Source organism: Martes martes (genome assembly GCF_963455335.1).
Source record: "Martes martes genome assembly, chromosome: 13".
In the NCBI taxonomy this organism is placed as follows: Eukaryota; Metazoa; Chordata; class Mammalia; order Carnivora; family Mustelidae; genus Martes; species Martes martes.
The window spans coordinates 64717454-64742201 of NC_137901.1; the positions used below are offsets into that span (position 1 = coordinate 64717454).

General features: G+C 51.9%; 1 protein-coding gene across 1 annotated transcript in view; it reads left to right on the forward strand.

The window, feature by feature from the left end:
- CABIN1 (calcineurin binding protein 1) overlaps positions 1 to 24748 on the forward strand; it is a 155352-nt gene that overhangs the window by 63833 nt on the left and 66771 nt on the right. The window contains exons 23-26 of the mRNA XM_080821182.1: positions 562 to 823; positions 6378 to 6638; positions 9672 to 9823; positions 12563 to 12741. Of these exons, the coding sequence (XP_080677308.1) occupies positions 562 to 823; positions 6378 to 6638; positions 9672 to 9823; positions 12563 to 12741 (854 nt within the window). The remainder of the gene's footprint in view (positions 1 to 561; positions 824 to 6377; positions 6639 to 9671; positions 9824 to 12562; positions 12742 to 24748) is intronic.

Below are 24748 nucleotides of genomic sequence, written 5' to 3' on the forward strand. Positions count from 1 at the left end.
AAGCAAAGGGGAGCAGAGTCCAAGAGCCCACCGTGCATGTGAGCACAATTTGGGCTCGAATTGGTGGGGATCCTCTTAGAACACTTACTGAGTACCTGTGAGGTGCTAGATGACCTTAGATTCAGGTCTTGTGCTGTCCCAGCCGCCCTGCTCTCTTGAGGTGGGTTTTCTCCTTTTATTCTTTTAGATTTTTATTATTATTTACTAGAGAGAGAGAGAGAGAGGAGAAGGAGCAGGGGGAGGGGCAGAGGGAGAGGGAGAAGCAGGCTCCCGGCCAAGGAGGGAGCCCCATGTGGGGCTCGATCCCAGGACTCTGGGATCTGACCCAATACAAAGGCAGATGCTTAATGGACTGAACCACCCAGGTGCCCCATTGCGGTGGGTTTTCTTAGCCATATTTCATAGCTCAGAAACATGGAGTCGCAGGGTGGTAGAGCTGGGCTCTGGGCCTTGGCCTGGGAGATGAGCTCCCACAGACCTGGGATCGCCATCCTGCAGGCTATCATGTCTGCAGTGCTGTAAGGGCAGCGGTGTTTACTGGCGCTTTTGTCGTGACCACAGGTTTGATTCCTGGGCAGGCATGGCTCTGGCCCGGGCCAGTCGTATTCAAGACAAGCTGAACTCCAATGAGCTGAAGAGTGACGGGCCCATCTGGAAGCATGCCACGCCTGTCCTGAACTGCTTCCGGCGGGCCCTGGAAATTGACAGCTCCAACCTGTCCCTGTGGATCGAGTATGGCACCATGTCCTACGCCCTGCACTCCTTTGCCTCACGCCAGCTGAAGCAGTGGAGAGCTGAGCTGCCCCCTGAGCTTGTGCAGCAGGTGAGGAGGGGTTCTGCAGAGGGACTGCCATCCCGCCATCTGACTCAAGTGCCCTCAGGTGGCAGAGTTCTGTCCTATCCATTCCTTGCGCTTGTCCTCACAACCATGCTGGGAGCTCACAGATGATTCTCCTAGACTGAAGCTAACTATGGTCAGTGACAGCTTGGTCCTTGGTCTTTAGACACCTAGTCTGGTGTGGGTGTATTTGGGGCCAGGCTCTGGTGATCTGGCTGGTGAGCCATCAGTTTCCTGGCAGTGGAGAGGCTGGGAGGGGTGTTGGCCACCAGAAGTAGCTGTCTCTTCCCCATTCCTTCAAAGGAAGTTCTTGAGTCCTTGTAAAAATTTTAACACCGTGTTGGGAATTTTGAAGTCCATCTTGGTAGGGAGTTCCCCTAGTGCGGGTTGCTGGGTGTCTGGCCTGAGGTCTCTTTGAGCAGGGCACCCTTGGCTCCTTGAGATGGAAGTGAAGAAGTCCCACTGACATGTTTAAGGCTGATGTGGCAATAAGATGGCATGGTCCAGAAGGGATTCTAGGAGAACAGAGTGCTAAAGGGGCCTGTTTCTTTCAGTGATTATATGTGGTCACAATCCAAACAAGATAATAGCCTTGTTAGTGCTTCCATTGGATTGTTAGGGGAACTCAGTGAGAGCAGTCTGGTCAGTGAGACTCTCAACTATGGCTGTGCTGCCATCCTAAAAGCCCCTCCGTCCTTGAGTTTAGGCCCCTGTTGTCATGCCCAGTCCCCTACCTCCGGCACCCACAAGCCTTCAGAGGCAGGTCACAGGCTTCCAGAGTGCTTGGCCTCCTGATGACCCTGACCTTCCCACATTGTGCTAAGTAGGGGAAGTCCTAGCCTTGTGCAAGGAAGTAACAGTTCTCTGTTGCTTTTACTGATTTTATACAGAAATGAGGTGTCCTTAAGTGTTAAAAATTCAGTTGGTACAGAAAAGCATAAATGGGAGTGTAATAATGATATAAATGTCACCCTCCCCTGGTGGCCCCTTTTGTACCTGGGTGGCATCCCTATCCACTAGCAGGAGTGTGAGGGGGCGGGGCTGCTGTTTGAGGGCAGTTCCTAGCAAAGGGTCAAAGCTGATCCACTCGCAGTGCAGCTCAGTTAACCTAGTGAATAGTGCCAAAAGGTGTGCTTGGGACTTTATCTTAGTAATTAAATAATAATGAAAATAACTCCTAAATCTTACCTTACTAGGATTTTGGTGATAATTGCAAGGTTGTGTTAATTCTTCAAAGGAACCCAGAAAGACTGAGTTTGGTTGGTTTGCGGGGAGCTTAATTTCCCAGTAGTTTTATGATAGCATGCTATGATGTCCCTTCACCTCGGCAGCATAAATTTAGACAGCTACCTCTGCAGAAATATTTGAGGGCTGCTTCCCTCTCACAGGATTCTCTGATGTCTTTGTGCCTTATATGGTCTCTTCCTTGAACAGTTGTCCTCCCTTTGGGTGGTTGTCAACCACGTTAAATGTGCCTGGTGCTCATAAAGGCTTTGTCTACATTACTTTCATCAACTTCATGAAATCCCACATTTTTTGTCAACATTTGCCATTTAACTTTGCAGTAGATCTGTATTATACCATCAGACTAGGTGCAGAAATCAGCAAGAGACAGACTACAGAACGAAGCTGGGCGGGGATGGGTGTCAGTGAAAGTGCTAGGGGGCTGTGCTGGAAGAATACCAGCAGAATCTGAACATTCCTGAACATTCCTGTGCTGGTGTGACTGCCGTTGCTGCTGCGTCCGCAGCCATGGGGGCCTCGGAGTTCCCACACGAGGTCCCGCCAGACATCGGAGTGCACTTTGAGAAAGCTTCAAAAAGGCTGAAATCCCTTTCTCTCTCCACATATTTCTCAGTCTCCGCATGTCACCCATGCTTGACAAGGGTGAACCGGAAACACGACCTGGGGCTTTACCTCGCCCTGTTGTTTGAGGAATGCCAGTGACCTCACCTTCCCATGAGTTCTGCATGCCACCGCCTGTGCACCCGGAGGGTTGTCTCAGGGGGTTGGACTCAGGGCACTCCGGCCCTAAGGTTTTCCCTCTCTTTCTCTGCCCAGAGTGCGTGAACCCACATGTTACTGGGCATCAGAACCTCTTTCAGGGGGAGTGGGGAGCTCATTAAAAGGTCCCATCAGGGACTCACAGTCAGAAGTGGGCTCCCTGGGTGGGTTAGACATGGTATCCTGGGGACAAGCCTGGCACCGGTGGCAGAGGACAAAGATGGTGAGAAGAGTAGTGTGGCCGTGGAGCAAGGGCAGGTGTTGGGTTCTGTGCCAAGGCCAAACCCTGGAAGAAAAATGGGCAAGAGAAGAGGAGCATGGCTCTTGTTTTAACCATCTCCTCCATTATAGAAACCACTCTTCAGTTATACAAGAAACACCTTTTTTAAAACAATTGCCACAGTAAAGACAAAGCTAAAATCTTTTTGGCTCCTCCCCACCCTGCCTTCTAGTCCCTTCATTCCTGCTTCAGAGCAACCTACAGTTAGACTTGTATCTTTCCAGACCTTAAACAAACAGTATTTCTTATGTATACATGTCCTCCTAGAAGGAATGCTGTGATTTACTTGTTCTTATCTTCTCGCCCAAATGCTGTTGTGCTGTGTATGGCGTTGAGCTTCTTTTTTACTCAGCACCATGTTGTTGTGCTCTACTCATGCCATGTAGCCTTCTTTAGCTGTGACCATCCTGTGCAGAGGCCCCGTGCTCCATGCTGTTTGAACTGTCGTGGCTCCAAGCCAGGGCTGAGCCGGCTTGGAGCTTACTCCCTGCTCGGCTTGGAGCTAACTCCCTGCTCGCACCAGAACACTGTTGTCCTCTGCTGGGACTCAGTGGGGTGGGTGGAGCACAGACCTTGGGATTCTTTATTCCCCACCAGTGAAGCCCAGTAGGATTTAGCAGAATAGAGGTTATCCAGGAAGTAAATATGATGAGAAATCAGAGCGCCCTTTCTGCCATTGGTACTTGAGGGGTTTGTTTGTAGAGCTCCCCAAGAGGAGGGAACTTTTGCCTCTCCCAGGAAGGGGCAGGGAAGGCAGAGAGTGGGCAATAGACAGGAGACCCAGGTCGACTCCCTGCACACCTCTTCCCCTTGACTGTTCTTTCTCCTGTGTAGCTCTTGGCCTCTGTGGTTGAACTCCATTTTGATCCTTTGGAAGCTCTTGGCCCAGGTAGTTCAGGACCTGAAACTGGGCTCCTAGGCCATCTTCCTGGAGTGTTGGGGGGTGGCAGGAGAGAGATGGAAATCCACTGGGTGTGCAGGTGTCCCTGTAGGCAGGGAAGGAAGGAGGTTTGGCATGGTTCCCCAGGGTGAAAACTGCCTCACAGGGCTGCCTCCCAGTTGCATCCTGGTTTTTTTTCTACCTCTGTTAAAGCAGTTTCCTACTTTGAAGTATGTCATGGGGACACAGCCCCTTGGTTGCTAGAGCTGTTTGGGCTTATTGTGTCTGATCAGAGGAGCTATAGGACACATGTTGATAGCTGTGCATTTTGGCTTCTGCCTGCAAACTTGCCAAAGGGGTGTGTTACAGGAAAACTGGCGGTCTCCCTGTTGTCAGTTCTCAGGCAAGGGCAGAGGTTTTGCAGCCAGAGCCTTCTAGTTGTGTGGCCTGAGGGAGGAACTTGATGTGCCTGCTGTGGTTTTGGCTGTGAGCCGGCTGACAGTTCCTCCTGTGTGGCAGCGTTGTGAGAACTGACACCTCCTTAGCCCCTCTCCTGGGCCAGCCCGGGGCCAGTCACCCTGGCCGCAAGGTGAATGAGGTGTCGCGGCAACAGGCGTGCATCTCTCTCAGGGGTGGATGGGTAGTGTGAGGGTGTCTGGCAGAGTTCTGGGATATAGTGGACCCTCAGTGCTCTCCCTCCTCTTCTGCCTGAAGTATCTTGACCATCACATCTACTGAGGACAGGGACTCTGGTGGCATGTGCTTTGTGTGGGGGAGGGAGGGGCTTGGCCTCTTGGTGGGGATCTGTGTGGTACCAGACCAGATGGGGCTCCTCACAGTTGCCCTTCCTTTCTCAGGAGGTGGCTTTAGGACCCTCATTGGCAGAGCTGGCTGGGCAGAGGGCTAGTGACTTGGTTGAGGCCGCATGGCTACCGAGCAGTCAGAACAGGACTCTAGTGAAGTGGCTGCCTTTTATTTACCCAGATCTGCTACAGAATCCCATTTTGGAGGGGTACGATGGACTCACTTGGCTTGTGCTGTGTCCTGGCTCTCCAATGTGATTCTCTCTATCGTATCTCACCCACTGATGGTGTCTTGATTCCTAGGTGGCAATTTTATTTCCCAGGGAGTGTTTGACAGAGTGCTGGGGGTTCTTTGTGCTGGCCCAGTCAGCCAGGGCTGTTGCTATAGGAGGTTCACACAGATCAGCGTCCGCTGGACAGATGTCCGTAGGGCAGCCTTCCTGTGCACAGTGGGGCACAGGTACTCCTCTCACAGGAGGCAGGCAGTGCCCTTGCCAGAGCTCAGTGCCTGCAGCCTCTCTTGTCCTTTGGTCCCTGAGATGAGACTAGAAGAGGTCGCAGCTTCCCTGCTGTTGAGCTAGGGCCATGGAGATGAGGGGCCAGAGACCTGGGGTTCTGGGAACAGCTGCCCCTCTGGCCCCACCCTGGCAGTCTTTATTCTACATCCTAGCCCAGGAGCTCTGGGAGGAAGGGATGCAAGCCCATGATGGCTGACATTCCACATGGATAGCACCTAGGTGCTGGCCCATAGCCCTTATACAGGGACTGGGAAATGTGATCCTCTGAGTTGGAAAGCATCTTAGAAGCTGATCTCTGTCCTGGCTGTTTCCACCCTTGAGTGTGAGAAGGTGGCTGGAGGCACAGCTCCAAGGCATGGGTCTTGGGTGGGGCTCAGGAATCTGCCTTTCTGTTAGCACCCCAGGTCCCTTTGGAAGGGTGCAGAGGACCGGATGTGAAGTCCTGTGGGACCTCAGGGTGCATATCCTCTCCAGTGCTGTGTTGCCAGGTGTTGGGTGCACACCCTCTCCAGCTCCACTTTCTACCCTAGTGAGCCGGGGAAAGAATGAAGCACTCATCACCTGCAATGCAGGGCTCAGAACATTGGTGGTGGCTCTTTGCATTCTCAGACTGACACAGCAGAGCTGCTGTTGGCCTGGTTCTCCCAGCAGCCCTGGCCTCAGGCTTTTTCCCCTTCCTAGGCAGAGGACCTCAGTGCAGCCATAGTGAGGGTCACAGTTGGGACCTTCAGAAGGGATCAGGAGGTCCTTCGTAAACTCCTGGACTATGTAGTGTAGATACTGCAGGTGGATGGTAAAAGAAAGGACACTGGAGTTGACATGTCCATCCCGCTCTGTGCCTTATTTGAGGTGTGCTACGGACAGGTCCCGTGGCCTCTCCACATACTCAGTGTCCCCAGCTATGAAATGGTGATGGCACTTCTGTGTGTCAGGGTTGTTGAGAAGATTATAACTTTGCAAAGAAGGCAACAGGGCTTCCCGCAGCATAAGGCACAGTCCTGGGCAGGTTTGGGCCCTGGGCCTTGGCCAGCCCGGTCTTGTGCTCTCATTCCAGATGGAGGGCCGGCGCGACAGCATGCTGGAGACAGCCAGGCACTGTTTCTCGTCGGCAGCGCGCTGCGAGGGCGATGGTGACGAGGAGGAGTGGCTCATCCACTACATGCTGGGCAAGGTCGCTGAGAAGCAGCAGCAGCCGCCCACCGTCTACCTGCTGCACTACAGACAGGCCGGCCACTACCTGCACGAGGAGGCTGCCCGCTACCCCAAGAAGATCCACTACCACAACCCCCCTGAGCTGGCCATGGAGGCCCTGGAGGTGACACAGTGCTGGCCTCGGGTGGGGAAGCTGGGCCGGGGCGGGCCAGTCTCTCTGTCTCCCTGGGGCTGGGTCATGAGGTCCCAGTGACTCCTGTGCAACCTGTTGGAAACTTCTCTGTGTTCAGCAGCTCTGTGTGCAGAGCCTTTCCTCTCTCTTCTAAGGGGTGCTTACCATCCTTTCTGGGAGAGTGAGTGTTCTGTTTGTCTTTCCCAGAAGAAAACCACCTTTCCCCCTTTAGCATGTTCAGGTTGCTGGAAACTGACTTGGTGATGACATCGATGTGGCATAGCGTCTCCTGATTCCCTTGTTCCCGGCGAGGGCACAGGCTGTGCCCAGAGCACCCAGCTTGGCAGGAGAGGGACAAGGCTGGGTCTGGGGGTGGAGGAGGGGTGGGATGGTGGAGAGTAGCCTGTTCTCTTGGCCCCAGATTTGGGGTCTTGCACTGCTCTTCAAGAGCAGAGCAGCTGTTTACTGCTCGGATTTGCTTTTATGATTTCTGAGCACTTCACACCATGCTCTCCTCCATGCTCAGGGCAGTGCTGGGAGGCAGGCCGGGAGGCTGCAGCCAGCACCTTTTGTAGGGAGGAAAGCGAGTGCATGGATGAGGATCCACATATGCTTGGCCTGGCCCAGGCCTTGCTGCTTCCAGAGCATGTCAGCTTTCCCCTTTCTGAGGCTACATGCCCAGCCCCTGCTGGTCCCCTGAGCCCAGCAAGCTTTTTGGAGTTTGGGGGAGAATCTGCTTGCTTATTATGCCTTGTCTGCCTTGATGGTATTCTTTTCTGATTATAAAATTAACACATATTTGTAGTTAAAAATATATAAGAATCCAACATTCAGAAGTGTTTAAAATGAAAAACTAAAGTCTCCAGTGATCCTAGCCCCCCAACCTAGTAATCCCTGTTCACAGTTTGGGCATGTACTTATTCTAGATTTTCCCCCTCTTAATGTATAGATACATAGTAACATTTTCTTGTCATTTTGCATGTCATTTGGCATTTTTCACTGGATAAGATGTAGTGCAAGGCATTGTGGGCTTCCTTATCTGCCCTTGTGCCCTCTAGTCTGGCTGGACATCCACTTATTTGTCCAATCCCTTCTTCATGGGTTTGTCCTTCTTTTCCACTTCTTCCTCGCCAGGGTGCAGACAGGGCCTGGCTGGGCATGCTTGTCGTGGGTCATTTAATGTCACATCCATAGCGTCTTGTTGCCCTGAAAGGTTATACAGACCTATGAGCATGTCTGTTTTCCCTCTTTTAAATATTTGCTAATTGTGTGAGCAAGCAAAAACATCTCATTTTTATAAATATGCCTTTGAAAAACCGTTCATGCTGAGTGGTTGGCAGCAGCTGTGTGGGGGCCACATGCATAGGGTTCATGGGGGAAATGTAGAAATGTGGTTTCATACTGAGCACATCTTCAACAGCTTCCATGTTGCAGTCATTCCTGGCCCTAGGTCCCACATCCTTCCCATCACAGCTCTTTTGTGCTTTCCACTCAGGCTCACGGGCCCATCCCTGGAGGGACTCCCACTTTGGGGCTGAGAAGGCTGAGGCCCAGAGAGCTGGTGTGATCTGCCCTCAGTCAGCAGCAGAAGAGAAGGGCAGTTGGGGCCGGCTCTCCTGAGCCCAGCCACCCAGTGCATCACCTCTGGTAGCACCGAACCCATGTGCAGGGAGGTAGTCCAGTCCTCAGGAAGAAACCGCTCTCTTTTCCTCCGTGGTGTTTCTTTGACTTTTGGTTTCTGCTGCTGCCTGATGGAACCAGTGAGCAGGCAGAATTGTATCCCTGTGGGGCCCAGGCACTTCCAGGTGAGGCACGGAGGTCTAGCGCACCATGCCAGCTCTCAGGAGAATGAGCACTCAGCTGCTCTAAAAATGACATTTCTCTTAAGACTTTAACCCTGCCCTGGTGGGAATTTACTTTTGCTGTTGAACCTTCAGTCAAAATACTGAACTTACTGCTTGGTTCATCTTGGCCAGTTGAACACTCTGTGCTCCTCTAGGCAGAGCCATCTGCGTGTGGGTAGGGGCCTCAGAGGTTTTCTGCAGCTGCAGATGGACTTGGTGGGCTAATTGCTCTGGGGGCCGTAGGCGGGCTAGGGATGGCAGGGCTCTGGGGGTGGACCCCTCTGTCCAGGATGCCCCCTTGAGAGTGCTGCCCAGGTGGACCAGCTGGCATCTTCCCCGGGGGGCCTTGGCGGCATCTCTTGAGAACCACCTCTGGGTGTGGGGGGCCTGGTTAATCAGGGTCTGCAGCCACAGGGGCTCCCAGTCTTGGCAACATCCTTGGTGCTGTATGTGGGAGTCTGTGCCGCAGGCAGGAGCCCAGGCCGAGTCACTGTGGCAGTGCCTGTGTGTGATGCGGTTTTCACTTGGGAGCAGCAGAGGGCAGGTTGGACCCGAGTTTAACCTGGGCCTGAGCTTTGCAGGTGGTGGGGCTTTGGGCAGCTGAGCTCATAAATTTGTAAGTGGAGGATTGTGGTGTGGACTCAAGGAAATGAAGAAGAGCCGAGGCCCCGACTGGTGCAGCATGCCTGCAACCTGTCCTGCACCCACTAGGCAGGCTTCTCCAGGCCTGCAGTACCTGGCTGGCCCAGCCATGGGCACACAAACAGAAGTCCGCTGTTCTTCCCTTCACGGAGCCCTCAGTGCAGTGGGAGATAGGTGTGGAGGCTCCCTTTTTGTGGGTGCCCAGAGAGGGGCCCACAGAGGGTGGCAAGGGCTGTGGTAGGAGGAGGTGCCCAGTGAGCGGGGCTGAGGCTTGTTACTCTCATAGTCTTACCACAGCTTGCCTGCGTTATTGGCTAAACATTTAAGCTGGAACACTTGAGAGTTCATGTCCATTTTAATTGTCAGAGCTTGCTTTGAATGACTTATAGGTTGGCTGGTTTAAAGGTGAATAAAGAAAGGCAATGTGTGATGGTCTGGTCTCCTTGGTCAGGGGTTCTTTGCCAATGTGGCTGACTGGCCTGTGGAACGAACCTTAGCAACCGGCAGGGCTGCTCACACCAGAGTGTCATTCTCCTAGGTGTACTTCCGGCTCCATGCTTCCATCTTAAAGCTCCTGGGGAAGCCAGACTCTGGGGTCAGTGCAGAGGTCCTGGTCAACTTCATGAAGGAGGCTGCAGAAGGACCCTTTGCCAGGGGCGAGGAGAAGAATACGCCCAAAGCTTCAGAGAAGTGAGTAGCATGCTTTCACCCAACAGCTTACCCCCATATGTACCCTGATGGTTCCTTTACAGGGAGTGGCATTCAGGGGGTTGCTGCTGAGTGAATCAGAGCTCTTTGAGCCTCTGGAACTCATCTGGAGATTCCTGATGGCTAGACTGGGTTCTTTCTTTCTTTCTTTCTTTCTTTTTAAAAAAGATTTTATTTATTTATTTGAGAGTGAGAGAGAGAGATCACAAGTAGGCAGAGAGGCAGGCAGAGAGAGAAGGGAAAGCAGGCTCCCTGCTGAGCAGAGAGTCCAATGCAGGGCTCGATCCCAAGGACCCTGAGATCACGACCTGAGCCGAAGGCAGAGGCTTAACCCGCTCAGCCACCCAGGCACCCCAGACTGAGTTATTTCTGTTGAAACTGAAAAGGAGAGGCTGAGTGTACAACCCCAGGTTACCTCATGCTGGGACCATGCCCATTGCTAGCCCACCTTCAGGGGCAGTTCCTAGGGAGAAGCCAGCTAATTCCCTCTCCCCACTGGGGCACAGCTCTGCCCTATGCAGAACACTGTAGGAAAGCAGTTTTCACGTTGCAGGCTCTTACTCCTGGGTCCTTTTCCATGGTCCCTCACAAGAGCTGGGAACTTATTAGGGCCTGTGTGCTGCCTATTCTCCCAAGAAGCAGAGAGGGGCATTGCAGGCTCTTCCTATGGTGCCAGAGAGCATAGGGATGCTAGGGCCATGGTATGGTCCTCTCATTGGGCTGGGAAGGACCCCTGGGCCTCCCCTTGATTGTGGCCCAGACTTCTTTTGCCCTGGTATCCACATCTTAGAGCTTTGGCTCAGCTTGCCTCTCCTCTGTGCTCCTGCCTGTCTGGGCACTGCGCAGGGCTCAGCCAAGTGCAAGAGAGACCTGTGCCTTGAGGCCCATTGTCTTATGGGAGAAATGTGGATGTGGTGTGCCCTAGAAATTATACATGTGTACTTTATAGTCACAGAGAGCCCCCAAGTACAGTGATGTTCTCTTTTATTGATTGTAACTCTTTTAAAAAAATTATCGGTATGCCTGGGTACCTCAGTCAGTTAAGTGTCCAGTTTGATTTCGGCTCAGGTCATGATCTCAGGGTCATGGGATTGAGCCCTGTGCCAGGCTCCACGCTCAGCTGGGAATCTGCCTGGGATTCTCTCCCTCTCCCCCTGCCCCTCCCCCTTGCTCATGCATGTGTTCACTCTCCTTCTGTCTCTGTTAAATAGATAAATCTTTTTTAAAAATTACTAAATTATAGGGGTAGGGTCGCTTTGTCAGTTAGGCATCCGCCTGCGGTTCAGGTCATGATCCCAGAGTCCCAGGATGGAGCCCCATGTCAGGCTCCCTGTTCAGCGGAGGAGTCTTCTTCTCCTTCTCTCTCTGCCCCTCCCCCCCCAACTCATGCTTTCTCTCTCACTCTCAAATAACTAAAGTCTTTTAAAAAATTATTAAGTTATACAAATAATATATGAATATGTTCAAGTTATGGAAAATTCTGGCTATATATAAACATATAGGCTAAAATGTGACAAATCCCTTCTTCTCCCCAGAATTAGCCACTATTCTTTGTTTGTTTTCTCAAATAATTATCTGTGCATTTACACACACTTATATTTATGTACATTATAGAGTTTCTGCTGAAGGGGCAGCAGAATAGCTGAATAGCTGAAGGGGCTATTCTAGAGCATACTTCTCCCCTAACCAGAGGTCTGGAACCCCATCCATAGAGATAGTACCCCATTTACTCTATTCTTTCTGGTGGCTATTGGCAGTCTGAGGCTGTGTATTATTCCATAGCATGGGTGCAGCATGTTTTCTATAGCCATTTTGATGGAATGTTTCAGGTGTTTCTAACTTCTTTGCTCAACAGTGTTGTGGCAGATTTCCTTATACACATGGGAGCTTGCAATAACCCAGATTTTTTTGAAAAGATTTTTTATTAGAGAGAGGGAGAAATCACAAGCAGCAGGAAAGGGTAGAGGGAGAAGCAGGCTCCCTGCTCAGCAAGGAACGTGATGCAGGACTTGATCCCAGAACCTGGGATCATGACCTGAGCTGAAGGCAGCTGCTTTACGAGCTGAGCCACCCAGACACGCAAATCCAGTTGTTTTCTCTGTCTGCATCTTGTTGGGAATTAAATCTGTCAGGCCTCAGGCATCATATGTAAGGGTGCTGACTTGGCATGGAGGGGACCTGGGATGGGTGCTTCTGAGGAAGGACTTGTTAGCTCCCCTGCAGTCTCCTTGGGGCCTGGGGCCTGAGATGGTTGGATAGTGGCCAGTTGGGGGCCAGAGCCCAAGTGGGTGCCATGGGGGCAGCTCCTTCAGCACCTTGGATCACCAGCCAGAGGGGAAAGTCCTTTGATGTGTGTGGGAGCAGTGGGCCGTAGGAGGGCAGAGGAGGCCCTTGAAGGTGGCATGGTGTCCAGCAGTCAAGAAGGGCACTGTTCCAGGGGCGCCTGGGTCGCTCATTGGGTTAAGCCTCTGCCTTCGGCTCAGGTCATGATCTTAGGGTCCTGGGATCGAGCCCCGCATCGGGCTCTCTGCTCAGCAGGGAGCCTGCTTCTGCACCCCCCCCCCCGCCTGCCTCTCTGCCTACTTGTGATTTCTGTCTGTCAAATAAATAAATAAATAAATCTTTTTTAAAAAGTGGGGGGGGCACTGTTTCAGACCAGCACATGTCCCGTTTCCGCAGGATGTAGAGATTCTGACCTGCACCTCAACCGTTTTCCCACAGAGAGAAGGCCTGCCTGGTGGACGAGGACTCCCACTCTTCAGCTGGGACACTGCCGGGCCCCGGAGCCTCCCTCCCCTCCTCCTCTGGCCCAGGTCTGACATCCCCACCTTACACAGCTACTCCGATTGACCACGATTACGTCAAATGTAAAAAACCCCACCAGCAGGCGACGCCGGACGGTACAGTCCCTGTTCTCCCTACTGCCAGCCCAGGGCGGCACGCCAATCACGGGGGAGGGTGCTTTGGGTGATGATTCGCTTTGTTTTGGTGAGGGGGGGTGCTGGGTCTGGGGTGACACGGGCAATGTTGCGGCTGTTCATTAACCTCATGGCCTCACGGTGACTCTGTGCTTCCAAAACATGCTCGGGGTCGCCACCTGCCAGCTAGCCCACCTGGGGGCTGGGAAGGGGCAAGGCAGGCTCAGGCATCTCACCACTCTGAGATTCTGTGGACTAGCTGTCAGGGTCTGCAGGCTGCCTGTAGTGGCCTCTGTGCAGTCAGCCCAGTGATGCTGGCATCGTGCTGGCATTATTACAGCGTGTCCTTCTGACCGCCGTGGGAAGCTGAGTCAGTCACCCCTGGGAGTCCAGACAGTGGGGTGGTGGGAATCAGCTGGGACTGTGAACGAGGCCATCCCACACGGGATAGGGCAGGTGGCGACCTTTGAACCACATTTCTTACTAACATTAGGAGGCTCGCATGCTGACCTCATAGCTTGATTTCTTCATGTTCTCCTCCTCACCTTTACAGTGCTAAGCTGTGATAAAGTCTTTGCTGGAATGAACCAAATCGGACTGAGAGGGTGTAAAAGTGGCGCCCTGGGGGGGCAGTGACAATGCCGACAGACACGCAGGCCTTCGCTCACAAGTCGATGATCACCATCAGGCTGTGGGGAAACAGGCCTTGCTCTGCCCTCCCCAGGGCATGGGACAACCCCTCACCCATCACATGGGTTCCCAGAGCCTGCGGTGTTGTGAGGGAAAGGGGTGTGAGAGCAGGGTTAGAGAAGCCCTAAAGGAAGATGGCGTGAGGGACTCCTCTGGGCGGGGATTTGGTGATCTGAGAGAGAAGAGACTTGCAGCTCCCCCTCCTGGGTTCTGCTTGGCCTGCGGGGAATGTGTGGACAGACAGGTTGTGGAGCTGAGTGCGTGCTGCTGCGTGACTGTGTCACCTCCCTGTGTCCCAGAGGACCAACTCAGCCCTGCACACGTCCTGACACAAGGTCCTTCCCCTTCTTACTTAACCTGAGTTCAACAGAGAAACGTCCCTGTTCCCCACCTTTCATCAGTCCGCTCTGCAAGTTGGTTTCTGTCAGGTACTCCTGTGAGGATTCCACATCAGGCCAGCTTTCATGAGAAAGGAGTGCCTCCCGTGGCTGTCCACAGGCCTGTAGGTTCGAGCTGAGGTTGGGTGTCGGGAGCCCCTAGAGCTGAGAGTGGCTCCCCTGGTGTGGGCACACTCTGGAGCAGAGAGGAAGGGAGGCGAGAAGAGGCCATGATGCCGCTCCGGCACTGCTGCCCAGCTGTCCCAAGCACGTGTAGCTCTAGGGAAGCAGAGCATTGGGGGCAGGCACGGGTGTGACCTGTCCTGAGTGCTGACATGATAGTTATTTGCTCTGGAAGTTGCAGAGGGAGCCATACATAGGGGCTCAAATAAAATTGCAGCAGTTGTACGTTTTTCAGTGACTGTAAAAAAAAAAATTTTTTTTTTTTTTTTCAAAGCGATTTCTGTCAATGATGTGGAACCATGGTCTCCCTTCACCCGGTCCCAGCCCAGTGTACCAGGAAGCTCTGATTCCATACAGGCCTGGCTGCTGGTGCCTTCAGAACTCCTGCCCTCCTCACTGCAGAAAGAGAGCAGTGTCTGCAACAGGAAAATGTTTGCTCCCTAAAATAGCCATGCTCTGAGAATGTTAAAGTGGCCCTTTCAGCGGTTAGACTAGCTTGTAGGGAAAGGCCCTGGCTCTGGCAGAAGCAGCAGCTTGCTCGTGTCAGGGGATACGCTGGTAGCCTCAAGGCCTGCACTGCCCACCTCTGCTCCCACCTCCCATGGCCCAGGGCTGGCTAACTAGCCCCGGGAGGAGAACGAGTGGCCTCACACTTCCCATACAACTCCTCTGCCCGAGACCAGCCTCTCTTGTGGGAGGACGGGACATTAGTGCTCACTCTAGGCCATAGCCAAGCCCTTTGACAGGAAGGCTGATGAGTGCTTCCAGCCCTGGCAGTGACCAAGAGAAGCAGTTCAGGGACCCACTTGAGATCAGACAGGGATACCAGGGCAGAGCAGGCCATGGAGTTGGGGATCTGCATTTTAATCCCAGCCCCACTGCTACCTTGCTTGGCCACCTCAAGTAAGGGACTTCACTCTGAGCCTGTTTTCTCACCTGGAGAATGGGAGTAATGTTTTTCTCATGGGTATTAAAGAAAGGAGGGTGTGCACACATTGTAGCCACATCCTGGATGCAGTCGTCCCCTGGGCATCAGAGTTGGCACAATGGCCATGCAGCACCGCACAGTGGGAGGAGCCTGGGTCTGGGTCTGGTCATCCTTGGTTTGCACCCTCTCTCTCTTAGGCCAGTGATGTGGCCTCAGAGAAGGGGCAAGTGATGCCCTTGGAGGCAATAGCCTCTGAGTAGGCCTGTGCCTCCAGCTTTCTGGGCCCAAGTCTTATGCACCTTAGAGCCTGTCAGAGGCTAAGTTGTTACCAGCTAGACAGGGCCAGGCATTAGGACTTCCCTTGGGTACGGTTAGGATACCCTGCCTTCAAGGTGCCCTTCTACTTTTGTATACCTATGCTTCAAAATCAGTAATCAGCTGAGGTCAATTCTTGTTTGGTGTAAATTTTTAAAAGAGATCTAGAAAAATAGCTTCGCATTTTATCTAGATACTTGACATTTGATAATGGCTTCATGGTAGAACCCACATTTGCTCTCTGGACTGGCCCCACCTGTACCCTTGTGCCATCTTGCACTAGCATTGGAAGCTTCCTACGGTCTGTCCACAGCTCTGGCTGAAAACCCTTGGTATGGCCCTTGGGTTGCTCTAAAACTCCACCACGGTCAGGTGTGAAAGCCAGCTGTTCTCAGAGAGGCTGGGAGGGTACCCACAGCTGACCTGAAGAAGGACCCTTTGGCCAAGCTGAGAGAGAGACTGAGACAGAGAACGAACTAAGTCATGGCCACCACTACTGGCAGCCCTTGCCTGACCACTCGTCACTGGCTTCCTTATTTTTCCCTTCCATCTTGGGACTTGTCCAAAGTCCTGAAATCCATAGTGTTAACACTTCAGACCAAGAAAAGGAAATCACGTAGGGAGTACATTGTGACCCTCAAGGGGCTCCCAGTGATCGCTGTTTACCCATGTTCAAACAGGGCATAATGAGATTTCTGAACAAATTCTATAATGCCTCCCTGGCATGGAGTATGTGAGCGTGTGTGTGAGTAACTGGGTCCCACCATATAGCAGTGGGTGATTGCTCTGGGCTGGGCTCTAGGAGAGGTGCCTGGGGTCCCATTCTCACAGCAGCCCTGCAGGCTTGGCCACGTGTCCAGTGTCCTGGGAAGAAGCCGAGCTGGGGGCAATTGGGCCCTCATCTAGGGCTATCCGTCTAGCTGGGGTGGAGCCAGGAGAGAGTTTGGGTCTAAGTCTCTTTCCACCCCAGGCCAGAGAAGGCTAACACTGGGAAGGTCCTGTATTTGCTGACCTGATGGAGACTGGATCTGTGTGCATTTCCTTGCTTTGCTTGTTAGAGGTTTGTCAGTAGCAGGGCCCAGGGAGCAGGGTCGTTACAGGATGCCTTGGTCCATAGCTTCACCTGGCTCAGCCAGGCTTCAGGATGTGTACCTAGTGGCTCTGCTGGACTGCCAAGACCCTTGCTGTCTGCCTGCCGTGCTCCGTGTCACCTGACAATCTTGGAGCCACAAATGGCCTCAGAGAGCAGAGGGCTTGCCCTGTGGTCAGTCTGAGGCAGAGCCTTCTATGGCGTTCTTTAGCTAACCAATGGCCATGCTCATTTAGTGCCCATCAACCTTGTGCTGGGTGCATGGAATAATCCTGGATCCTGCTGCAGGTGCTTGGGGAAGACAGGTGTGAAGCTGTGAATCAGCTAAGGGTCAGGGTGCAACTGAAACCACCCCCAAGAGACCTGGCCTGGCCTTGGTGGGTGGGAGGCCTCGCTGAGGATGCAAAGCTGAGCCAAGGACTAGGGGTGTGTCAGTGTTTACTGTGAAGGGTGGGAAAAGAGAATAAGCGGGGGGTCAGGAGAGTGAGAGCCATGGAGGCTGGTGTTAGGGTTGCAGGATGCCCATCTGGCCCCACTTAAGGCACGAACAGAGCCTGCGCCGAGCCCCAGGCTGTAGGGTGTGGGCCATATTGGGAGCCCAGGGTGCCCAAGCAAGCTCCCATGTGGTCATCTGTCCTCACCCGCCATGCTGTCACTGTTTGTGTCGTGTCCCATCTGTGCTCATCCTCGCCTGCTCACCCACACTGCCTCCACCAATATTGCCCGTGCTGCCCCTAACCCTGACCACACTCTGTTCTCCAGGCTATGTCTTTCTGCTTGCACTGTCACGGCTCGCTTCAGGGGACAGCGCAGACCGCATGCTTAGTCGTCAGTCCGGCTCCCTGCTCCCCCTGTGACCAGGAGCTCCTCCACATCTGCTGGTCCTGTGATTTGGAGAGTGTGTGTTTGATGTGCTTGGCTTCTGCCCACAGCCCATGTTCTCAGTTCTGGCCAGATGCAGTGGTGGCCTCCTCCAACCACATGTCCGCCTGGCAGGCGGCTTAGTCCTGTATTTCCATTGCTTTGCTCTTTCTGGCTTCAAAAAAGTAACAAAGGCGATAGACTCTTAAGATACCAAGCTATGCTCACAAGGACAAATGTGTAAAAATGCACATCGTGCACAGTAGCCGAGCTGCTCTGAGGTGGGCCCTGTGTGTACGGTACACGGTGTCCAGGCTCGGGCAGGGGGCTGTGCATGTCATCAGTCCTCGCCAGCCTCCCTTCCCAGGGCGAGGGAGAAGTCAGCTCATGGGAGGCCTGTAGGGAAGCTTAGGAGGGCCTGCATGTGCCCGTGCAGGGTGGGAACTGATGCTGGGTCAGGGAGGGATGCTGTCAGAGGGCAGAGCCAGTCACCTTCCTTCTCTTCCCCATTCTTACCTTCCAAGAAACCTCTCCAGGCTGAAGCTGGTCATGGCATATGTTGAGTCCCTGCTGCGTGCTGGGCATGGAACAGGGCCCCATGCGGAAAGCCAGGAGGAGGGCACCCTGATCCCTGCTGCCTGGTTGGATCTTTGTGTTCCTAGGTGGTGTCCTGGGCCAGTGGTTGGTGCCAAGAGGGAGTGCCGTGAGCTGGCTGGGAGGCATAGTGGGTTGGGAGGACTTCCTGGAGGAGGTAGCCCTCCAGAGAGGTCTGCAGGGCTGTTTCAGGTGAGGGTCAGTGGGAGCAAAGACATGAACGTTGGAGAGTCCCACCATGTTTGGATACTGAGGTTATTGGGGGTGGGAGGAAGAGAGACCTTGCAGGGAGAGAGCTTGGGAAACCAGCTGGGTCCGAGATAGGGAAACAAGAACTCTTGCTCTAGGCACAATGTGACAGAGTGATGCATGGTGAGGGTCACATGGTAAGCAGTGTACATGAGGCCAGGTCTTCTCCCAGCTCTGAGCATCCAGGGCCCAGAGGGCTGGCGCTGCTGTCTAAGCACTGGCCACAGTGATACTCTCGTGGGCACCTGCTGCCTCTTTGTGTCTGCCTCTTTTTCAGGGGTCCTAGTGTATCTGGTATCTCTCTTCTCTTGGGCATCTGTCCAGGCTCCTTGGCCTGCCAGAGGGCGCCCCTCCCATACAGCTAGGCTACCTTCCAGCGGGTGTGTTCTTTCCTGGTGGTCATCAGAAAGGGACCCACTGGGGCAGAGTTAATCCAGTTGAGAGATTTATCAAAATATTGATTCCACCCAAGTTTACTATTCTTAGAAACCTGTTGCTTTCTACTTGGCAGAGCATTTGTGAGCTTTTCGAAGTTCACCAATCAGAGTTTGTGCAGATTTCAATGGTACAACCATACCTTTTCCCTCAAACTTCCATTGAACTCAGCTGATGAAATAAATGATTGTGAGCTGTTTCTAGTCTTAATTGCTGGAGCAGCTGGAGAGAATGTACTAGAAAACTTGTGTTTTGTAAGCAAAGAGCTCTTTTAGGTTGGCCTGGAAATCCTGAGAATGTTCAAGGGATTTGAACTGAGTCAAACATGAACCCCAAAATCCTCTGAATATAGTCCGCTCTCACACTCAATGGAATGGACAGCCTTTCTGTCACCAAGCCAGATCCCTTTCCCTCTGTGTCCCCAGCTGCCGTTCCTTTGCTCTTGGCCCTGTAGGTCCCACCTCCGAAGTGGAAGGTGTCATCAGCAGTTGGCTGGCAGATGGATATCCCTCTAAGCGTTCCAGGGAGGGGCAGGGGTGGCCCAGGGGCAGAGATGTGAAACATTCTAGTGATTAACAATAAGAGAATGACATATTTATAATTCTGCCACAAATATTAATTTAGTATGAACAGGTTTCGTGTGGGCAGACTTTTAAAAGAATATTCTGAGGAAGAGCAGAGACAGCCTGTCCAGCCTGTCCAGGCTGTCCTCTAGTGTGTCTTCTCTCCTTTTGATCTCTAGGCAGCTACTTGAAGAAATCAGGATCTTGGGCTGTGGGCAGTCCCTAGGGTCCCCTTTTAGGTCCATGCTTCCCTGAAAGACCCTCTCCACCCATTGGTCTCCTGCTCTGCCTCAGGACCAGGAGGCCAGGAGAATCCCCAGCCCAGGCCAGTCTGTGGGACCTGCAGGTGGTGGCAGAGGGGGGAAGGCAGCCAGTTCTGCCTGCCTCTGCTCTCTGCTTCTGGCTCTGCTTCAGCAGGCAGGTGAGAGGAGGGAGGGCTGCTGCCTCCCAGCTTAGCAGCCTTTGCCTCCCGAGCCCTGGCAGACCCATCTGGTTATTCTCTGAGCATCGGCACAGGCCAGTACCCTGGAGGTGTCCTGCGGTGCCTGGAAGGTATGGAGGAAGCACCCCAGGCTGTTAGTGCACAGTTACACAAAGCCGTGGGTCAGCTCATTTGGACCCTTGGCCCACCATGTTCCAGATAAGAAATGTGATATCCATAGACTGCTTTGAGGAAAAGGTGGGACTATAGCCAGCCCTGGAGGGAAGCTGTGCGCCCTTTAAGCCAGAACTGCCAGACACATTTGGGCTCCCCTTGTCCCTTTATCAGGGCACAGTGTTAGTGTCCATGCTGTGCTTGGTGCTGTTTGGGCCTGTGCTGAATTCGGCTGGCCATGCGGCAGGCAGGACAAGCTCAGGGTCTTTTGGGCCTTGCCCAGAGGTATCTTCTGCCCAGTGATAGGATCATTGTCTAAGAGCTTTTCATTCCTCTCCTTCACCCCAGTGATGTAAAAGAAATGAACTTAGTTTTCTTTTAATCTGACTTGCTTCTTGGTGTGAGACCTTGGTGTAGGCTGCTTCCTAGTATTCAAAATCAGGATGATTTTAAATAGCTTTGTGCCAACCCTCTCCGAAAAGATTGGAGATGAACTTGGCCCCGGGCTTTCATTTGCAGTGATGTGCTTATCCTCTGTTTCCCAGACACACAGCCCTCTCAGGGGTGGGCAGGAACTTTGGCATGCGCCTTCCGCCCCCTTGCTTTACAGGCCTGGTAAGGAGGGGGTACCAGCTCCAGCCAGGGCACCTCAGTGTGCAGAACTCCCACCTCTCCAGCTCTGACCCCGCAGCCTGCCTGCAGGGGGTGTCACTTGACTGTGGTGGGGGTGGCGGGGGGCGGGGTTGCAGCTTCTAGATCCCTGTCACTTCCCTCCAGCATCAGCCTTCCTCAGGGCTCCGTAGGTGTTCTCCGGTCACCCGCAGGATGAGGGCTTGTCTAGAATCATCACAGTGCCCCCCAGGGCTCATGTTGGGTTTTGCTCTCCGCCCTTTCAGAGGGTGGGCTGTTCTGGGTTCTCTTGTGAATGAGAGCCTCAAAACGGGAGGCCTGGTCACAGTCCCTTAGCCTACACGTGTCCTGCTCCCTGGCTGTGGCTGTTGTTTTTAAAGTCTCAGCAGAGGCCCCACCTGCTGATTTTTGTCCCCAGGGCAGCAGACCCCCCTGCAGCCCAGTGCTGCCCTGTCTTTCCCACGCCATTCTTAGTGCAGTCTGCTGCCTTCCCTGCTCGCTCAGGTGCAGTAGAGGTTCCCTCCGTAGGCAGCATCAAGAGGGTATTAGCATGTTGGGAGTAAATATCCGCTTGCTTAAGCCAATCCATGGTTTTTATAATAATCACAACTGGGATTCCAGCAAATTAGTGATTCTTTAGGCCCAAAGCCCAACAGCTTGTGAGTACGTGAGCTCATCAGGCAGTCTGCCAGTTCTCGTGAGATCCTCTGGCTAGGCGTGCTTCCCAGACGCTTGCTGCATGACGTGCTGCTCAGCCGTACAGTGACTACAGCTGCTCTGGATGCTGGCAAAAAGTGCCGGCTCTGGCCTTTCAGAAGGACTTCTTTGCTGCAGGAGTGTGGCCTGCCATCTTGTCTGGGCCATCGGTGTTCTCTTTGTCAGGGCCAGAGTAAGCGCTGCAGGGCAAGGTGGGTCACTGGGCTCTCAGGCCTGCATGCCAGGCAAGAGGCCAGGCCCCTGTGGGGATCCCATTTGTGTGTTGGGGACAGAGCAGGGAAAGCAGTGGTTAATATGTTGGGAGACCTGGAGCAGCTCAAGTCGCAGATCTGGGATCGGAATGTGGGTCTGAGTCTCCTGAGTCCTGAGCTCCTGCGGTGACCCTGTGTGGCCTCTGGAGCCAAGGCTCTCCTTTCCACAGAGACAGCAAATGGGCTGCCCCTGCCATTTCTCTGGGAGAAGTGATCCCCTCACACTGGGGACTTGTGTTTGGGACTTCTTGTGAGGGCTGCAGGCCTGCCAGGAATCCCCATTCGGTGCTCACAGAGCCTTGGGATCTGGCCTTGCTGGTCAGGGAAGAGCTCCTCACTGAGTGTGAGACAGAGGGGTCCAGCCAAAGTCCCTGCTCCCCTGTTAGTGAGACACAGAGCTTCTGTGTTGGCCGCTGAAGGGTCTCAGATATACTTCTCATCCCAGTTTCTGTCATTCCACCAGCCAAGCTGATACTGATACCCACCAGTTCCTGGGCAGTAGACATTCCAAAGGCAGCTAAGGAGGAAGGGCAATGACAGGCTCTGTGAGGCTGTCTGAGAGGTCGCTGTCTCCAAATCCTGGTCTATGATTAGACCTGCATGAAGAGAGTGGAGCGGCAGAGCTGCCTTTGGAAGCACAGGCCTAATTCTGTGTTTCTTTGCGCAGACAGGACGACTTTGGACAACCCTGTCAGGTCAGTGTGTAAGAAGTGATAACACCCCATCCATATGTTGCTGCCCAGGCGTGATCATAAGCAGAATCCTTTGCCCGTTCAGAATGAAATCTCTAATGTCAAGGTTGAGACATTACTTGGAAAAATCAGTCCAGTTTTTCTGGAATAATACTAATAGTTGAGGTGATATTTTTGTCAACACTTACGGTATATCAGGCCCTGTTTCAAGCTCTTTACATGTACTAACGTATTTAATCTTCCTAACAATTCTGGGAAGTGGGCATTTGTATGTATCACAGTTTGACACAGGAGGAAACAAAAATGTAAAGAAATTAGGGCAATTGCATAGGCTCTCCAACCTAATAAGTGACTGAGCAGGATTTGAACTGATGCAGCCTGCATTTCTCAGAGTCCAGGCCTTTGTTTTTGTTGAAACAACTTTATATTTTGTTGCAAGTTTTTTGCCCACCAGCCTGCTCACTTCTGCCCTCCTGGGGGCCCCCAGTATTTGAGTTAGTTGAGCAAAGGATTGGAGAGTCCTGGGGGCCATGTCTGTCTCTCTCCCTGTGTCCCCAGATGCTGCTGTCCATTGACCTCTCTGAGGGGATATGTAGTTGCAGCTCATAGGTAGTCAGGGGCTTAATCTGTTCAAGGTCATACAATTAAGTGAGTGGCATGAGAGGGAATTGAACTTGGCTCTCTTGATTCCCATTTCATTGAGCTTCCTCTTTCAGATACACAAAGTTGGAGACAAAATTTTATTTTTTAAGGTTGTGTTTTGTCTTTTATTATTGGTTTGGTATTTATATTTCTTAAAAAATGTGACTGCCTTAGGCTTAACAAAATACATGTTTAAATGATCATAGTTCACCTTCAATTGATATTATACTGCTCATCAGCAGTGAAGGAAACGCCCATTTCTTCTACCCTTGTTTTCATTCCTTTTACTTTTACATAAACTATAAACTCACAAGAGGCTGCTACTAGTTTTGCTTTAGGCAGCAGACAGGAATACTTTAGAGGAACTACACATAAGGAAAAAGAATGTCTTTTCTATTATTACTTTAACCATTTCTGAGGAACTTCATTTCTTCAGGTAGATCCAGTTTCTGTCTGGTTTCAATTCATTCTACCTGAAGAACTTTAATATTCCTTGTAACTCAGATTTCATGGGAAGGATTCCTCTCAGCTTTCGTTTGTCTGAAAAAGCCTTTGTTTCTCCTACATTTTTGAGAGATATTTTCACTGGATATAGAATTTGGGGTTGACTTTTTTTTTTTTTTTTTAACTTAAGTCATTTCCACACCCCTTGTGGGGCTTGAACTCACAAGCCTGAGACCAAGAGTCACATGCTTTTCTGACTGAGCCAGCCGGGTGCCCCTGGGATTGACTCTTTTTTTTCTTTCAGCATTTTTTTTTTTAATTAAAAAAATTTTTTTATGGCTTTTATTGAACAGAGATCACAAGTAGACAGAGAGGCAGGCAGAGAGAAAGGGGGAAGCAGGCTCCCCGCTGAGCAGAGAGCCCAATGCGGGGCTCGATCCCAGGACCCCAGGATCCTGACCTGAGCCGAAGGCAGAGGCTTAACCCACTGAGCCACCCAGGCGCCCCCAGCATTTTAAAGATGTTGTCTGACTTGCATGGTTTCTGATGAGAAGTGTGCTGTAGTTCTTAACTTTGTTCCTCTATATATGATGTGTCTTTCTCTGCCTTCAAGATTTCCTCTCTACCTTTGGTTTTCAGCTGTTTGAATGTGAGTCCTAGGCATGGTTTGTTGTTGGTGTATTTTTTTTTTAAGATTTTGTTTATTTATTTGACAGACAGAGATCACAAGTGGACAGAGAAGCAGGCGGGGGGGGGGGGGAGAAGCAGGCCCCCTGCTGAGCAGAGAGCCTGATGTGGGGCTTGATCCCAGAACTCTGAGATCATGACCTGAGCTGAAGGTAGAGGCTTAACCCACTGAGCCACCGAGGTGCCCCTGTTGTTGCTGTTTTTGTTTGTTTGTTTTATGGGTATTGTGGAAGAGTCTTTGCCCTGATTGGTGTTCTCTGAGATTCCTAGTGATTTGATGTCTTCCATTATTTTTGGAACATTCTGAGTCATTATCTCTTTAAATATTTCTTCAGACATGTGTTCATCTCATTTCCCTCCAAGGTTCTAATTAGTATGTTAGATCATTTGGGTGCTCTTGGGTGCTCTGTTCTGATATCCCCCCAACTCTCCTTCTCTCAGTTTGTGTGATTTCTACTGATCTATCTTCAAGTTTTGGTTATTTTTCCCTCAACTGTGTCAGGTGTGCTGAGAAACTTGACAGAGGCACTCTTTGTCTCTGCTATTGTGTCTTTTATTTCCAGCATCTTTATTGGACTTTTGCTCATAGTTTCCATCTCACTCCTCAAACTCCCCCTCTGTTCATGCATGTGTCCACCTTTTCTACCAGAGCCTTTAACATATTAATCACATCTATATATCATATTTATCTTATTTGTTTTTTTAAAGTGTATTTATTTAGTAATCTCTACCCAATGTGGGGCTTGAACTCCCCCAAAATCAAGAGTCACATGTTCTTCCAACTGAGCCAGCCAGGTGACCCTGATCTTAGTTTTAAATTTCCCATCAGGTAGTTCCCACATCTGAGTCATCTCTGAGTCTAGTTCTGTTGATTATTTTCTCTCTTGACAGTGTTCTTGTGTGTGTGTGTGTGTGTGTGCATGCGCGCGCGCACACATGCACCTCATTTTTTATTGAGTATCAGATATTATGTGTAGGATGGAAGAAACTGAAATAAGTCATATTGTGCCTGGAATGGGCTTCTCTCTCCTGTTTCTAGGCTGTTA